Source organism: Cotesia glomerata, linkage group LG5 (genome assembly GCF_020080835.1).
Source record: "Cotesia glomerata isolate CgM1 linkage group LG5, MPM_Cglom_v2.3, whole genome shotgun sequence".
NCBI lineage: Eukaryota > Metazoa > Arthropoda > Insecta > Hymenoptera > Braconidae > Cotesia > Cotesia glomerata.
The window spans coordinates 20,770,315-20,788,198 of NC_058162.1; the positions used below are offsets into that span (position 1 = coordinate 20,770,315).

Below are 17,884 nucleotides of genomic sequence, written 5' to 3' on the forward strand. Positions count from 1 at the left end.
TTAAAATACCCTTTGTTTCTTTTTTTTATTTGATTAATAATTTTGTATTTACTTTTTAATTAGTTTAAGTTAATAAACAAATAAATGAATAATAAATTTATTCATTATTATGAGAATCCTTTTGACAATACTTCAATAAAAATATTTTTTGTACGAATACAATCATACATAAATGTCATAATTTTTTCCTTTTGATGATACGATTGATATTGATGTACTCCAATTGAAACTTACTGGTTTTTATTCATTTCATGCACGAGTTTATACATATACATACGCACATTATTGAGTAGTTGGGGACGGCGAGAAGGGGATGTCTTTGATTGCATGTCTGCGCACCCCATGTAAAAAACTAGGCAGCTGACTGCTGGTCCAGTCTTTCAGTACTCAGTATCCATGGTTTGCAGTGTCTATAAAACATATTCCTGTATTGTGTACTCACTTCAGTTCAAACACAGATGGAAATCATGAGAAAATCAATAAAATCTGAGATTGGGATTTAATTTGGCAACAAGTTCTCCTAAAGATACAAAAATTCAACAGGATTCTATCGATAAATAGAAAAGATTACAAGGTGAGTATTTAATTGTGTAAAATATTATCAATTCAATTTTAGGAATAATTTAATGTGTATTTTTTAAGAATAAAAGTGTGCATGCATAAAAATAATTTATTGATAATATTTGTATTTATTTGATTGAAAAAAAAAAAAAAAAAAAAATTATTTTTAATTGTTGAATATGTTTTACTACAAAATTATATATTTCTTTTCAGAATCAAAATGTTCACATTAGTTGATGATATGATAAAATATCCTTGTGATGGAATAGATAACGTTATTAAAATATCCAATTTCAATAATAATGGAATCAATATGAACTACGATTACACGGAGCATATAAACAGTGCAACAGATACTCAATTCCAACCACCACCAAATACCGAACCGACATTAACAGAAAATATTAATTATATCTCAACATCATATGAACTTTTGGGTTCACAGAATGACGCTTATCTCAACTCATATCAAAATCAACCGGTTCAAAATTTAATATCCATAGATCAAAATGAACAAAATATCATACCTATTGTTCCTGAGTTTTCTTATCCAAATGTAAATCTTATGCCGACTATTCCGATCAACGATTATGCACTGGTTCCTTGTTATTATTTGGTGGTACCTGAAGATGGTCTTGTTGCGCCACCCATTATCCCAGTGAACACTATTTCAGAACAAGTTCCAGTGAGATTTGAAGACCGCAGTAACTTTGTGATGGTAAACGTAGACAATGAGTTGGAAAAAACCAATGGTAATTTTATTTATCTTAATAATGTAGTCGCTCCAAATACTCAGGATTTGTTAAGTCAAGAAAATGAAGTAATTGATACTTGCCAGACTTCTGTCGCTGATTTTCCAAGTTGTGAATTGCCAACAGACTCAGTAGACAAATCAGTATCTTTAGAATCTTCATTAAACGTAACTAGATGAATGAAATATTTTTATTAATAATTTAAGACAGTTAATATAATATTTATATTTTATTAATACTTCTCTTTTTACAGATAGAAGACCAGGAGACACCCGATGCTTCTATTTCTTCTCATCCTGAATCTGGAACTAAATCCCAGGCAACAGAAAAATCCCATCCATGTAAAATTTGTAAAAGAAAATTCAACAGTTTAAATCAATTAGAAATTCACATGGGAATTCACGACGTTGGAGATAAATTATTTAATTGCTCTGTATGCCATGTCAATTTCCATCAGTTTCATCTTCTAAAACGGCACATGCGGATTCATAAAAGCACCGAAACATTTACATGTGAAATTTGTTCAACAAAGTTTGAGTGGGCTGAGTTTTTGGAACAGCACAAAAAGCGTTGTAACGATGCTAAAAAGCCGTATCATGTGTGCAATGTTTGCCAAATGAAACTCAGCAGTCTTTTGAAACTAAAACAGCACCTGCGTACTCATAAGGAGAAGCAGACATATGAATGCAGCGTTTGTAAGAAGAAATTCATCTGGCCGTCACTGTTAAACGTTCATATGCGCATCCACACCGGTGATAAAAGATATGAGTGCGATATTTGCCATGTGAAATTTACTGCGGCTTGTAATATGAAGAAGCACAAGCTCACGCATACAGGCGAGAAACCCTTTCAGTGTGACATTTGTCAGGCAAAATTTACTCGATCAATTAGTCTCACTCAGCATAAAGCAACCCATACCAGCAGAACTGAAGAGTGTGAGATTTGTAAGTCGAAATTCAGGGGACCCTGGAATCTAAAGCGACACATGCGGATCCATACTGACGAAAAACCTTTCAAGTGCGACGAATGCCAATCGACATTCTCTCAAAAATTCTACTTGTCAAAACACATCCGTCTTCACTACAACAAAAAATCTTACGAGTGTGATTATTGTAAGATGAAATTGTCTCAAAAATATTGCTTGATTCGCCACATGAAGATTCACGCCGGCAGTAGCGCGTACAAATGCGATGAATGCCACAAAAAATTCCATTCCATACGAGGCTTGAGTCATCACAAGTGCGTCCATACCGGAGAAGTCCCATTTGAATGTGATGTTTGTAAGAAAAAGTTTTTGAAGTTAAAGCACTTGCTCAAACATGAAAATATTCATAAAACGAAGAAAATGTACCACTGTGATATTTGTAACGCCGGATTTAACCAAGTCGGTCATGTTGCGGTCCACAAAATAAGGCATCATGAATCCCAACCGTCTCAAGATTTTAAATGTAAATTTTGTGATGAATCTTTCAAGAGTAGTTATTTCTTGAAGCTTCACCTTAAGAATCATAAGAATGAAAAATATTTTTACTGTAACATTTGCTTATATAAGACAAGATGGCCTATTTCAATTAAAGTTCATATTCAAAATCACTCAAAACCAGGGTTGTATATTTGTTACGACTGTGGAAGATCATCGAAAAGAAAAATTTTGTTACTACAGCATAGGAAGAAATTTCATAGTTCTTAATTTAAAATATAAAACATATCCGTGCTTTTAAAGTTAATCAAAATTTAAAAATTAAACTATAGTCTGAATATAAATCGAAAGTTGAATTCAAAATAATTGTGGACTAATTGTTTCAATTGATAGAAAATTATTTTTTAATACTTAATTTTTTTAATATATAAAGAAAGTACTTTTATAAAAATTATGTTAAAATTAAAAAATTACTAGATTTTATTTTAAATCATTTTTATACAAAAAATGAAAAATTAATTTAATTCATAATATACATTTGTTTTACTGAATTATTGTTTTAACGTGATGTAAATTTACTAAAATATATTTTATAGTATTTATTAATGTAAAAAATGTGAAATTTATGTGTACATTATTGTGTGAAATAATTTGTGTAATAAATAATAAAAAAAGTCTCTGAGCTGGATCAAACAGAATATTTTATCGTCCAAATTGTTACAAGTTTTTACAGTTCAATATTTTTTGTGAATCACAAAATTTATTATTGATGAAATCACACACGCAATTTCATTTATTTCATGTTAATAAAATTTTATTTGAACCTGTTTTTATCTTTAATTAAAGTACAACTGAAAATAACGCAACTATTAATTCAAATAATATTGAACCTCCTCAGTTATTTATTGTGACGGATTATCTTCTAGAAGAAAAAGGTCTAGTTTAGATTCTATCTGACACTAAAGCATAAAAATCATAAAAAAAGTACGCGAAATTCGTAGTCAATCATTTGATTCCGCAAGTAAGTATTTTTTAACTTTGAAACAATTAAATATAATTTATCGTATTAATAAATTCATTTTAAATCATCGTTGAAGAATATCAATATTTATTCAAGGCGATAAATAATCAAAATGTAATTTAATTTAATTATTTTGAGCGAATAGAATAGTTTTATAGTGAGAATTATGAAAAATTAATTCTAACTTAATAAATAAATTGTTATTTTTGAAGTTAGAATCAAAATATTGACTTTTAGACATTTAAATTTTCGCGCCATAACTTCGCTTTGGCGCCAATCTTTTATTTTCCGCTTTATTTATTCATTAATTTCTATCAAAATAGTTTAAACAATAAAATGTTTTAATTATTTATTTATTTATTTAGAAAAATTTAATACTATAAATATTGATAATTAACTCTTATGTGCACTTTTTTTCCTAGAATTATTTGACCGTTAAATTCAACATTGTTCTCATCCCCTTTCTATGATTCTTAGAAGTAAAACACTGAAGTTTGTCTTCATTTTGTGACGGTTTTATATCTTAAACAAAGGTTTTATTCCATTACGAGTAAAAAACGATCTGATGATGGAATCAGCTATTTTAAATACTAAAATATCAAGATTAGAAATATCTTTTTTCAAGTCTTTTGCTGGAGATAATAAAATTTATCCTTTCGAATTATTAAACGGCGTTTATGGTTTAAATGGATCAGGTAAGAATATTATTTTTCATGAATGGTTTATGGAAATTAATTTAACAGATATTTGATAATTTTTTTAATTTATTTAAATACATTATGGCAAAAAAAATTAGAAAAAAAAACTGACATGCAGAAATTTAAAAAAATTAAAAATGCAATTTTTTTTTAATAATTTTTTTGGAACAAATTTAAGAAGTTTAAGAAAATTAAAAAATTGTTAAGTGACAGCTAAATTAAATGTCATGAATGGTTTATTCATTGAAATATATGCAAATTTTATGATACTGAAATTAACAAACATCTGTCAATTTTTTGGATTTTTGTGACAACTAAATTATTATAAAAAAAATTCCACATCTCGAAATTTAAAAGAATTACAAATGCAATTTTTTTTTATGATTGCATGATTTGTCATAAAAATAAAAAAATTTTCAGATGTTTGCTGATTTCAGTATTATAATTTTATTTAATTTTTTCTTATATTTCTAAGGTAAATCGAACTTTCTTGATGCTTTCGCTTTTTGTTTCAATGAAAATTTACGAAAATTACGAATTCGTAACGCTAAACAGCTTATTCATATTCATGCTGACGAATCAGAAAAGTGAGTTGCTTTTTAATATTTTTTACCTTTATTTACTTTACTTAAATAATAAATTTTTATTTCAAAACTTCAACAGGACATATGTAAAATGTACGTTTTCATTCGCGGACTTGACTGAAAAGTCATTTACCAAGGAGATTGTTGGTTCTTCATTCAATTATTCAATTGATGACCAAGTAAGGAATGTTTTCAAGTTTTGATTATGAGAATTGTATGAATTTTTAAATGCTTAACAGGAAGTAGAAGAAAAAACATACGTGCAAGAGTTGATGAATATTGGCATAAATATAAAGAATAATATTATCGTATATCAAGAAGACATTCAGGCAATCGCTTCTTTAAATGGAAAAAATTTAATAAATTTATTTGAAAGAGTTAGTGGCTCTATTTCTTTTCGCAGAGATTATCAAAGTTTGTTGAGCCAGGTAGAGCAAGCTAGACTCGATGGAAAGAAATCATTTAATAACAAAAAAGAGTTGCTCACTACTCAAAAACGCCTTAGAGATATATCAAAAACTAATAGAATTTCACATGGACTTCAAGAACACTATGTAACTTTAATTTCAATAACTTTAGTGTTGGTTTTTTATTTTTGACTTCTATATCATTTAAATTTATTTATTTTTAGGAAAAGTATTTAAAAAAATTTATCCTTGCTAATTTGTATATTCTGGACGTAAATATAAAGACGGTAGAGAAGAACATACAAAAGCTGCTAAAAATAAAAGAAAAAAAAGAAAATAAGATCAAAGAAAGAGAGCGAATTTTAAAGGAATTACAAAAGAATATTGATAGTTATGAAAAAAAAATTGAAGAATATGAGCTTCAAGTTTCAGTAAATTTTTCGAAAAAAACAACAGTTAGAGCTAACTTTGAAGAATTGCATGAACAGATTACGAAAGATGAGAAAAAAATAGAATCTGCAAGAAAAAATCTTGAAAAAGCTCAAGAATCTGATGAGTCACGTGCAAAAGCAATAAAAGAGCTGGAGGATGCTTTGAAGATTGAAATTGAGAAGAAAAAAGAATATCTAGATGCGTCGAATCAAGATCCAGATTATTGGGAAAAAGTGGAACAACAGGTATATATTTTATTTTAATAAATTAACAATTGAAATCAAAACATTTTTTTTCTTTAAGGAAAATGAGTATCAGCGCTTAAAAACTATTGTTTCGGAGAAAAATGTGGCTATTGTTCAAGCATTAGACACATTAGAATATCGACGCAGAGGATTTGATAATCAAATGGCAAATTTTCACCGTCAACTGAATGACCTGAATAACCAATTAGAAATGCAGATCAAATTACTTTCAAACAATGAGAGTGGACTAAAAGAAATTGTCAACAAGATAAAAGAAACTGAAAAGGAATTGGAAGAAGTTCACCAAGATCTTGATAAATTAAAACTGAACACTGAAACATCAGAAAAACAACGAATAGAATTGATGGCAGAGCTTGATGCAATTGATGAGAAAATACATTCTCTTAAATTAGATAAATCACAAATTCAGATTGCTAAATGGGAAGAAGAAACACTAGAATATTTGAAGAAAACCGTCAAAGGAGTGGTAAATATTATGGATTATTAAATTTTATTTATTTATTTATTTATAGAGTTTAATGTCAAGGCGGTAGCCGAATGGCAAAAGTATACATTTTAGTTATATTAAAGTACACGTAGTTTAGTGAATGAAGTTTTTAAATTACTTTACAATTTCATTCTAAATATTTTTTTTGTGTGGATTGTTAATTATTAATGAATAATATTTATTAAATATTAATAAATTTTTTACTTCTGATTACAAATGATTATTTATAGTTCGGGCGTATGTATCAAGTCTGCGAGCCTATTCATAATCGTTATAAAATTCCGATGGCTAAAGTATTTGGTCATTTCTTCTCGGCTATTATCGTTGACACTAGAAAAACAGCTATGAAGTGCGTTGAGATTTTAGAGCAAAGTTGTCTGACATACGAAAAATTTCTTCCTCTTGATAATCTTGATGCTCCTGTACTACAAGAGCGCTTGCGGTGGGTATCAATTTATTATTTAGGTGAAAAAATATTTATATTAAAATAAAACTTAAATAATTTTATAATTGTAAATGATTTCAGTGATCCAAGTTTGTATGACGGTATAAATAATGTCAAGCTGTTGTATGACGTTTTACAATTCCCGACAGAAATAAGTCGTGCTGTTTTATTCGTCACTAAAAACACCCTTGTTTGTGAATTGTCAAAAGAAGCAAACCATGTCGCTTATGATTTGAAATCTAGAAATAAGCATAATTGTGTATCTTTAGATGGGACTTTTTACAAAACAAACGGATCATTTTCTGGTGGAAAGAGTTCAATTAGCAAAAGAGTTCAATTAATTGATTCTCAGATGTCTGAAAATTTGAAGATACGAAAAAAAGAAATCATGAACGCTATTAAAGAAAGGCAAAAATATTTAGACAATCAATCTGAATTAAAGTCATTAGAATCAAAACAGAATAATCTTAATTGGAAAATAAAATATTTAAAAGATGCTTACAAGAAAATGGTTTGTATTTTTTTATTTTCAATAAATCTTCAATTCTATCATTTGATTTTGTTTGTAGGAATCCGAGTGTAATGAATTAAAGGAAAGTATTTCAAAATTAACTGATGAAAAGAAATATTTTCAGGTATAAATTACTTTTTATAACAATAATATCTATTAACTGTATATAGTTGCTTCAATTAAAACTTTTATTTCAGCTTCAGTGTGAGGAAATACAAAAAGAATTGGATAAAGTTAATTTGGAATGTCAAGAGCTTCAAAATCAGAATGCTTCTATAGAAAATAAAGTTTATCAAGACTTTTGTAAAAATCTTGGCATAAAATGCATCAGTGAATATGTAAATCAATCACGGTATGTTATAATAAACAATACACTAATAAAAAAAATTAACTTGATTCATGAAAAAAAAAATCCTTGAATTGAAATAATCAAACTATTCAAAATGTCGTTGTTAGTTATAGATTTCTTCTCTTGAATCAGGTTAATTTTTTTATTAATGTTTATAAAATAGGTGTAAATTTATGAGCAATTAATTTTTTTTATTTATAGACTTCAAGAAGAAAAAAAATCGAATTTACGCAAAATTAAAGAACAAATTGAACGAATTGAAAGTTGTATTGAGTATGAATCTAATAAAAATACCTCAAACAATGTTAAAAGGTGGAGTGATGTTGTTAAAAATTTGGAAACTGATTTACTCGATAAGAAAACAACAATGAAAGGATTAAAAAAAGATTTAAAAGTACTGGAAAGAGAAGAACAGTTAGATAAAAAAAAATTAGATCCGTTGATTGAAAAGCTAAATATCAATGTCACTGAATTAAAAAAATTACGAGCTGATATTGAAAAAGATAAAAATATAATTCCTCAAATATTGTCCCAAATCCAAAACCCAAGTGAAAACGGTGCTACTTTAAAAGCAGATTTTCATGATTGGATTTTGAGAGCAAAGGTTTATATTTTACGTTTTTACTTTCATTAAAGAGTCTATTAATTTAAATAACCAACTAATTGTATAAAATTTTAGAATGAGATGATTGAATTGCCGCTCTTAGATAATGATATTTCTTTAAACGACCTTTACGAATTAATTGAGTCTGTGGAGCCTGAAGACTATGACTCTCAAAAGCTTGAAGAAATATACAACCTTGAAAAAAATCTGTGTTTTAATTACGACTCTTTACTAGAAGACTCCGCAGATGGTCGTAATATTGATGAATTGCTGAAAGTTTATGAAGATGAACTTGCTAGCTTACGCCAGAAATTAATTGCAATGCCTACGAGTTCGACGGTTTGAATGTCTTTTATATTTTTACTACTTTGGCATCATAAATAATTTATAATTATGAATCTTTATTTATTTATATAGGTGGAATCTGAATTGGATGAAGTTAAAAGAAAAATAGACCAACTTAATAAAGAGCACAAGGAACATTTAAAAGAATTAAGGAAACTCACCAGTGAATTTGAAAAAGTGAAGAAATTAAGATATGATACATTCATGAAATCTTTTGAATCAATCAGAGAGAAACTAGGAGCAGTTTATAAAGTACATACTCCAGTTGATTTAATTTCTATTTATAATCTCGAATGTAATTTACTTATTTATAAATCTATTACAGAAAATAACAGGTCGTGACTCGGCTCAAGCATTTCTGCTTACAGTGAACCCGGAAGAACCATATTTAGATGAAATTAAATTTAAGTTTGTACCACCCAATAAGCAAAATCGTGGTCCCATTGAGCCATCGGGAGGCGAAAAGACTCTTGCTGCTTTGTCTTTATTATTTTCCATTCATGGGTGAATATTTAAAAGTTGAAAAAAAATTTTTTTAGTTATTATTAGAATAAAATACTTGAAATTTATTGTTTCTTTTAGAGATCAGCATGTCCCGATACTTTTATTGGATGAAATTGACGCTGATTTGGACAAAAAAAATGTAAAAAACGTCATTAAGTACTTAAACGAAGCTAAAAAGGACCAACAAATTATTTTTATATCACACAATGATAGTGTAATAAAATGCGCGGACCGGGTTTCTGGTTTTTATGCTGCTACAGTAAGTTCTAAGAATTATTTTCAATTTACTCTTACGCAATTTATAAATAATTATATAATATATATTTCAGAAAAGTGATCATAGCAAACGCACTATATACGTGAGCCTTGATTTAAATAAATACAAAAACAATTAAGACAGTTTTTGGAATATTGAATATCATAGTACTTACTTTCAATCATTAATAGTATTTTTTTCTTCTTATTAACTGTGTGGATAATTTTTGTATTTTTTCTATACAATGGATTTTTTTTATATTCAACTTCATGTTTTATATTTTATAATGTTTTTACAATATAATTCAGATAAATATTTAAATTAAAAATTATTTCTTTGTCATAAGTAATCTTAATATAAACAAGCTTAAACCAATTTAAAACTAATTATTGTTTACTTATCAGAGGGCAAGTATTTATCAATAATATGTAACGTGAAAAAATAAACTAATAGCAAAAATTTTGTCAAATATTTATTTACAAGAGAAAAAAAATTACAAGAACCTCGTTAGAAATTAGATTTTATTATCAAGTTTTCAAACAATGAAAAAGTTTATTTTATTTCTACTCATATCGATTAAGCCAAAGATGCGTTTTATTTAAAATAACATTAATAAACTTTATAAGTTTAAACCAGTCAATTTAGAGATTCGAGATCTTAAACTACACCTCCCTTGACTATAATATAATACTCGGAATCATCTCCGTATTAATAATTAATTGTGCAATGCTGTAGTATCTAAACCAGGTTTGCCTTTTTGGATAATACCACCCAGTAGTTTTTTAATTTCAGCGATTGCTCTACCAGGGTTCAGACCTTTTGGACAAGTACGAGTGCAGTTCATGATCGTGTGACAACGGAAAACAGAGAAAGGATCACGCAGTTCGTTCAAACGCTCCTGAGTTTTGGTGTCACGTGAATCAATTATCCATCTGTAAGCCTAGATAAGAAAAATTTAATGTTTATTTAAGACATTATTATTATTATTATCTATATTATCAAGAGAATAAGCAAAATTTTGTGACCAGTGTATTTATATGATAAAATGGGTTTTTATGGTTAAATTTGGTATCGTTGGAAAAATCTTGACCTGGAGTTGTGCCTTTTCATGGTTTCATATCATTCTCACCAATCGTCAATATATAATGATAAGTATTTAGGCTGCATTCGAAAATGCTCTATCTTTAGATACATAATTAAAAAATGACATCTTATCTGATGATCTATTGATATTTTGCACGCCTCATAGCGCGAAGCGCGTGAGGTTGTGCTTTATACTCGACTCGTCAAGGTCAAGCAATTTTGTGATCTTTAAATGTCTCTATCACAACCATATTACACTTATACAATAATATAAGTAGATGTACACGGAGAAAACACTCAAATTAAACCATCTTTTACTTTCTAAAATCATTTTATGTAGCTATTTTGAAAAAAAAACGTTTTGAAAAAAATTTTACGTGGACGTCCGGATGTTACCCCATTTTGGATGTACCAATGATTACTCCCGAACAAATTGATATTTCAAGACCGGACTTTTTTTATTAGTTTACGAATGCGATGAACTGGGTCCGTATTTCATATCAGTAGCCTAGTTTACGTATTTTTTGTTTTTAATTGAATTTTTATTAAAATTTATTACGATATAACCGTACAAAGACAAACGAATTTTTTTTATTTGTCACGTGAAAACTATGGCGCCACTTGATAAAGCTAGATTTTTTTAGACTGCGTGCGCATATAACAAGAAAAGAGGGCGCTGATATTTAAAAAAAAAAAAAAAAATACTCTGTAAGAAATTACTTAATTATAATTTTCTTTTTTTTTTTATCAGTTACACAATTTATTTTTTCTTAAAAAATGAATGAGCGTTATGAGGCGTGTACTTTTGGATTTTCCAAACTTTTTAAAGATATAAGCTGATCCCGATGTTTCACTCATTAAGACCTTTCATTTAAGTACCCACATCAATTTTTCATATATTTATATATACATATATCTATATATATTACATATATGTATATATGAAAAATATATCAAAATACATGTGAGTACTCAAATGAAAGCTCTTGATGAGAATAACATCGGGATGAGCTTATATCTTTAAAAATATCAATAATTAAGAAATGACCTAGTATCTTGTTTACTACTGACATTTTTAAAGATATAAGCTCATCCCGACATTACACTCATTGAAACTTTTCATTTGAGTACCCACATCAATTTTTCATATATTTATATGTATTATATATATGTATATATAAAAAATATATCAAAATGCATGCGGGTACTCAAATGAAAGCTCTTGATGAATGTAACATCGGGATGAGCTTATATCTTTAAAAACGTCAATAGTTAAAAAAGTACAGTGCAATTTAACAAAAGTCATTATTTAATAAAGCAAAATTTTATTTATTTATAGTTCACAAGTCACGGCAGTCACATAGTGACTGCAAGGTTGATAGTTCTTATTATTATTATTATTATTATTATTATTATTGTTATTACTATTTACCTGCATCAAAACAGCTGGTCCAAGATATTTATCAGCATTCCACCAGTAAGATGGACAAGAAGTACTGCAACATGCACATAAAATGCATTCGTAGAGACCATCCTATAAAAAATAAATCATTAATAAATTTTTGTCATTTAAAAAAAGTGTGTGTGTACTTATGTACGCACGTTAGAAGTTATACTTCTTTGGCGTAACAAGATGAAAATCTTTCTAAATATTTTATCTATCGCGTTATCCTACGTTTGTAGAAAAAACGACACTTATAATAGAAGAAAAGGTATTTAATACATTGAAAGTTTTATTATAACGCATTTTATCTAGTTAAATAAAGATTATTTAAATATCATAAAAAAATTATTTCTACATAATTAAAGAAATCTGGAAATCGGTTGACCGTGCAGGCCAACCCTAGAACTTCCTACTAAGTTTGCATTTCAAGCACCTTAAAATGTATTTTTTTATTAATATTTGAGCTTTTCAAGCTCAAAGCACAGTTTTTCACATTTTGATATTTATTAATCAACGATAACTTTTGAATGTGTTGTTCGATTTTCTTTTTTAAAAAATCATTCGACGCAGTTTTTAAAGCAAAATAAGAAAATGTACAGGTTTATATTGATTGGTTGAGAGATCTCGAAGATATCATAAAAAAATACCGAAAAACAAAATTTTACGAATTTTTAAAGAACTATAACTTTTGAATGCGTCGTAAAAATCGTAAAAATCTACATCGTAAAAATTTACCCTCATCATTTTTGCCTAACGCGCCAAAAGAAGTATAACTTCAAAAATACTTTCACAAAAATATTAATTAGAAACTGACTAATTTTTTACGGTCTTCAACACTCTGCAAATACTGCTGAGTTCCAACTTTCTTTCCATCATCCCTCTGAAGCCAGGGCTGGATACTCTTGTACTGGCTATAGAAATTGTTCATATCCGGTACTAAATCCTTAACAATGTACATATGCGGCAGCGGGTAAATTTTGCTGGTTTCTGTCAAATTTTTGTTATCAATCTTACTAATACAAGCCAGTGTATTAGTTCCTCCGATGTTCATTGCACAAGATCCACAAATTCCTTCTCTGCATGACCGACGAAATGTCAATGAAGGGTCAATTTCATTTTTTATTTTAATCAATGCATCCAAAACCATAGGCCCGCAAGTATTCAAGTCGACTTTGTAGTCTTGCATGTATGGTTTCTCGTCAGGTTTGTCCGGGTTCCATCGGTAAATCGAAAACGTCTTCAATTTGGCCTCTGCATTTTGACTACTTGCCACGTGAAATGATCGGACCTAAAAAGAAAAAAAAAAACAGTTATTAGATATTAACTAAAATTTAAGATAATATAAAGAGTTGGTTACTAATGACCTAGTTTCTGATAATCCAACTTTATAAAATAAAAAATAAAATTTCTCTGATAATTGTATAGACTCTTTTAAAATATAACGCGACTTTCTGCGTTTTAATTATTGATAGTCATACTAATATAATATAATATAATTTATTTATTTATTTAATATAATTTCTATTTATTTATAATATAATTTATTTTTTTAATTAAATCTTGAAAAATTTATTTGAATGTAAAAAAATATAATTCTGATTAAAGATTCAAAAATTAGGCTTTTTAATTTTTATAAATAACATATTTAAATAATTTATTACAAAACTACAATATTTCATGATGTTATGAAAACATCTTAATTATTTATGTGAACCTTGACATTAATGTATAAATCTATTCTTTCCGGCTTATCTATGTAAACATAATCAATTAATCAGTTCATTAGGATCGAATGATTTCATGATAACTTAAATTACGATAAATATAAAAAAGATAAAGAAAATAAATAATCATCTGTCAGAGCACCTAATAATCAATTGTCAATGCGCAATTATTTACTTTTCTAAACCAAAAAGTAAAAATGCTTTTTAAGAGTAAATAGAAAAATAAATAACTTATTTAAGGGAATAATCTTACCTGTTGGAAGGCGTTTCGACAAGCAGGCACGATCTTTGCCATTTTTTAAAAATTTTTTTGTGAAGAACACTTGTAATTACGAGCACTAACTAAAAACGGGGTTATATAATAAAAAAAAATACACACTGACTGTAGAGAGCCAGAGACTATACTATTCACTTCAGTACCAACTGTACAAATAAAGTATATATTTTATCAAATGAGTTAGGTATAATTTATTGCTTAAATATATTAATAAATTGCCGTAGGTTTGTCTCGTGATTTAAATGAATTTAAATGCGTAAATTGTTGAAGATAAATTTTGTAAGTAGACCAATGTGATGACACAAACGGACTATTTATTTATAGAAAGAATTATTTATAAAAAATATGAATGTCATGTCAATCAAATGGAAAAAAGTTAAAAAAAAAATATCGTGACATTTTAGATAGCTAATTTATTTTTTTAATTGTAAATATTAATATAGAAGATTATTTATTTACAAAATGTATAGGTAAGTTTTACTTTTTATGAGTTTTATTTATTTCATCATTTTTATAGGAGGGGCAAAAGGTTATAATTGCATTTTTAAATATTGGCAATTGTCTAGTTTTTAAATATGTGGCGGGAAAAAATTAATTGTTAATTAATTTATTTGTTTTTAGATACAGGACTATTTTTTTAAACAAGAATTTATTTAATTGTGTGAAACGTCATCGACTGGATTTTAAAAATTTATATTCGACATGGAATAAAGACCGAACTAAAGAATATGAAGGTCGAAAATTAATTGGGTGAGTAATTATTATTATTATTTTATTTTATATAGGATAAATGTACCAGTGGTTGACCGATTAAGAATTTTTAGGATTTCAATTGATCGTAATTTAATTATTATATGTTAAAAGAAAATAATTCAAAGTTTATTTAAACTTTAAATATTTAAGTTTTTGATATGTGATGTTATTTATTTGAATTATTAATAAAATTACATATAAATTCACATTTAAATGCAGGTAAGATAAAAACACCAGTACTCGACCGGTTTGATTTAGTAAATTGACCGGAATGTTCCAGTAGTTGACCGATTATAGAAGATTGGTTATTTTTTAAACTTGAATTAGTTTTTTATGTTTACAGTCAACGCTCTCTGTATTTGACTCACCCGTACAGGATCATTCTCTGTATTTGACTCGTCCTTGTCCATAAGAGCTGTGTAAAATCGTCAAATACAGAGGAAGAATGTGGTCAAATACAGAGAGCGGTCAAATACAGAGAGGTCCAATACAGAGAGCGTCGACTGTAATTTATAATGTTTTTATACTAATTTATTTAAATTAGATTTGTATTGTTAGTAAAAAAAAAGTTCGTTTAGTTTAGAACAAAACTAATAATAGTAAAAATGTAACAGATTATATTAGTAAATTAAACGTAGATTCAATAATTACAAAGGCAAAACATTTCGTTGAGGTGCATGCATGCAATTATTATTAAAAATAATGGCTATTGTTTAAAATAAACCATTAATTACTGTAAATTTATGTCTATTATTTCCAATGACAACAAAAAAATTCATATTTAAATTTATCACAAATGTAAATTTGACTCAGCAGTCATCTTATTTGAAACACATTAAACATTAGGTATAAATACTTTTTTATTATTATTAATTTAATAATTATAAATTATTTTAAATAACAACATCCATGTAAACATTAAATTATCACGTAAACATATTTATACTTTTATTTTATATAACCCTCGGAGTAAACACCTTAAAACAGAACTTTGGAGTACACACAGGGTCAAATTGACTCCACTTGACTTTCAAAGAATTATATCTCAGAAACTATGCGTTTTCTCGGAATTCAGTTTATTACATTTTTGGTAGGTAAAACAATGCTCTTTTGAATACAATCATTATTATTTTGAATTAAATAGTTTTTAAGAAAGATAAGAAAAATTCTGGGGTCAATCAAAATGACCCCTAGTGTACTCCGAGGGATAAGTTAGAAACTGACAACTGTGCATGTGGTTAACTACTGGTATTTTGAAAAATAGCGGGTTCCTATAGATGACCGAAGTAATTTATTGATGGTACAATGGTGTTTTTATTGTACCAGTGTCTGACCGGTGATTAAATTGGTATTTATTTGATTATTTTTACAAAAATTTATTAAAAGATTTGTTAAGAAACTATTAAAGACTACTTCAAAATTTAGTTCGACAAGATTAACCTAATAGGAACTTTTTATTAACAAAAGAAATGTACTCACTTCTCGGATACTCTACTATAGTAACTGACCGATTTTAGTCAGATCATGCTGTAAGAAATTTTCATGAATTATTTTCGATGTTCCAAAAATTAAACAATATTTGCAATACCTATTCATTATAATGACTAATGACTATAAGTTTAAAAATAGTTAAAAATAAATTTCAAGGTCATAACAAATGCAGTTGATAACAATTTTTGGACTTTTTTATGCAAGCGGTCAACTGCTGGAACATTTATCCTAATGAATAATATAATCTAAGAAAAAAATATATATATTCTAGGTTTTCAATGGAACAAATATTTGACGTGGTTGCAGACGTACAAAAGTACAAAAATTTTTTGCCATTTTGTAAAAAATCCGAAGTGTATTCTCGCTCCGAGGACAGTTTACGTGCCAATTTGGTTATTGGATTTCCACCGCTGTTAAACGAAAACTATACGTCATGTGTGACGATGCACCGACCGTATTTTGTAAAAGCGGAATGCAAAGACGGTAAATTATTCAATCATCTGAATACGCTGTGGATTTTTAGCCCTGGACTGAAAAATAATCCACATACATGTGTCATTGATTTTTCATTGTCATTTGAATTTAAATCTCTACTACATTCTAATTTGTCGAATCTGGTCTTTAATGAAATAGTCCGTCAAATGGAGAATGCTTTTATTAATGAAGCTCATCGGCGACACGGGAAACCGTGTATAAAAACTGTTAGACTAGAAAAATAAATGTAAAAAAAATTCTTCAATATACTTAAATTATTATCAATTAGGACTTATATTTATTCAACAGTAACCGATATTACCAAGTTCGATAATTGAAAATCAATAGGAAGGTGGTGGCTTGAAATGTCCTTTGTCACTCTCCCTCGTTATCTTCGACCCTCATCGGGCTCAAAATACTTAACAAAAATAAAATTGACAGGTCGTTGTACTATTAGCAATAAAGTAATGACGAAATTTGAAGAAAAATTTTTTATTTTTTATTAAAAAAAAAAATATTTCATTTCATCTCAACTATTACAGTTAATAAATTATAAATAATAACATTATTAATTATTAAATATTATAAATTATAATCTATTTTGCACTCTCATTTGAGTATGAGCGATTTTGTTTTTATTAAACTGTCTTTTATGTATATACATATATATATTTTTTTATAATATATGTATATATATTTTTTTTAGTAGCGAAAATAATCAGACAGATTTGTGAGATGTTTTATTGACATTATTTAATCATATATCTAAGTTGGCATTTAATAAACTACATCGAAGCTTTCTTTATTATTAATTTAGCTAAGCGTATAATTTACAATTTACAAGGCTCAGTTTCTGCTATATAAAGTAGATCTCATCAATTATTTGTTTTATTAAGAGCCTCTCAGGATATCTATGATAGCACTAAATCTTTGTATTGACAAGTATTTTTTAAAGTAGCTCGTTTTCTACAGGACTTCATGAAAAAGTATATTTGT

The 17,884-nt window shown here is 27.6% G+C and overlaps 4 protein-coding genes across 4 annotated transcripts; 3 read left to right on the forward strand and 1 right to left on the reverse strand.

Annotated features, from left to right (window-relative positions):
- Positions 1-119: 119 nt before the first annotated feature.
- LOC123265039 (zinc finger protein 883-like) lies at positions 120-3,124 on the forward strand. Its single transcript, XM_044728619.1, has 3 exons — positions 120-574; positions 775-1,480; positions 1,567-3,124. The coding sequence occupies exons 2-3, from the start codon at positions 782-784 to the stop codon at positions 3,001-3,003; spliced, it is 2,136 nt and encodes a 711-aa protein (XP_044584554.1). The 5' UTR covers positions 120-574; positions 775-781; the 3' UTR covers positions 3,004-3,124.
- Positions 3,125-4,223: 1,099 nt separating this feature from the next.
- On the forward strand, positions 4,224-9,902 carry LOC123265680 (structural maintenance of chromosomes protein 1A-like). Its single transcript, XM_044729530.1, has 16 exons — positions 4,224-4,449; positions 4,928-5,039; positions 5,116-5,215; positions 5,276-5,590; positions 5,668-6,120; positions 6,179-6,607; positions 6,859-7,070; positions 7,155-7,584; positions 7,643-7,708; positions 7,782-7,936; positions 8,135-8,537; positions 8,613-8,876; positions 8,955-9,134; positions 9,208-9,386; positions 9,465-9,645; positions 9,716-9,902. The coding sequence occupies exons 1-16, from the start codon at positions 4,320-4,322 to the stop codon at positions 9,779-9,781; spliced, it is 3,675 nt and encodes a 1,224-aa protein (XP_044585465.1). The 5' UTR covers positions 4,224-4,319; the 3' UTR covers positions 9,782-9,902.
- A 199-nt stretch (positions 9,903-10,101) lies between these two features.
- On the reverse strand, positions 10,102-14,296 carry LOC123265685 (succinate dehydrogenase [ubiquinone] iron-sulfur subunit, mitochondrial-like). Its single transcript, XM_044729541.1, has 4 exons — positions 14,147-14,296; positions 12,984-13,457; positions 12,158-12,259; positions 10,102-10,582 (listed from the first exon to the last, which is right to left on the reverse strand). Exons 1-4 carry the CDS (start codon positions 14,186-14,188, stop codon positions 10,358-10,360), a joined length of 843 nt encoding a protein of 280 aa, XP_044585476.1. The 5' UTR covers positions 14,189-14,296; the 3' UTR covers positions 10,102-10,357.
- Positions 14,297-14,613: 317 nt separating this feature from the next.
- LOC123265686 (coenzyme Q-binding protein COQ10, mitochondrial) lies at positions 14,614-17,173 on the forward strand. The gene is made up of 3 exons (XM_044729542.1): positions 14,614-14,640; positions 14,792-14,920; positions 16,686-17,173. The coding sequence occupies exons 1-3, from the start codon at positions 14,633-14,635 to the stop codon at positions 17,131-17,133; spliced, it is 585 nt and encodes a 194-aa protein (XP_044585477.1). The 5' UTR covers positions 14,614-14,632; the 3' UTR covers positions 17,134-17,173.
- The last annotated feature ends 711 nt before the right edge of the window (positions 17,174-17,884 follow it).

What these genes read in the sequence shown, in the direction of transcription:
- LOC123265039 (XM_044728619.1), top strand. Translation starts at nt 782, where the DNA reads ATGTTCACATTAGTTGATGATATGATAAAATATCCTTGTGATGGAATA. An exon ending in CTTTAGAATCTTCATTAAAC is followed by an intron (nt 1,481 to 1,566) that starts GTAACTAGATGA and finishes CTCTTTTTACAG; the next exon opens with ATAGAAGACCAGGAGACACC.
- LOC123265680 (XM_044729530.1), top strand. Translation starts at nt 4,320, where the DNA reads ATGATGGAATCAGCTATTTTAAATACTAAAATATCAAGATTAGAAATA. An exon ending in ATTATTCAATTGATGACCAA is followed by an intron (nt 5,216 to 5,275) that starts GTAAGGAATGTT and finishes AATGCTTAACAG; the next exon opens with GAAGTAGAAGAAAAAACATA. An exon ending in ATTGGATTTTGAGAGCAAAG is followed by an intron (nt 8,538 to 8,612) that starts GTTTATATTTTA and finishes ATAAAATTTTAG; the next exon opens with AATGAGATGATTGAATTGCC.
- LOC123265685 (XM_044729541.1), bottom strand. Translation starts at nt 14,188, where the DNA reads ATGGCAAAGATCGTGCCTGCTTGTCGAAACGCCTTCCAACAG. An exon ending in GTCGAAACGCCTTCCAACAG is followed by an intron (nt 13,458 to 14,146) that starts GTAAGATTATTC and finishes TTTTCTTTTTAG; the next exon opens with GTCCGATCATTTCACGTGGC. An exon ending in GACCAGCTGTTTTGATGCAG is followed by an intron (nt 10,583 to 12,157) that starts GTAAATAGTAAT and finishes TTTCTTATCTAG; the next exon opens with GCTTACAGATGGATAATTGA.
- LOC123265686 (XM_044729542.1), top strand. An exon ending in GAAGGTCGAAAATTAATTGG is followed by an intron (nt 14,921 to 16,685) that starts GTGAGTAATTAT and finishes TATATATTCTAG; the next exon opens with GTTTTCAATGGAACAAATAT.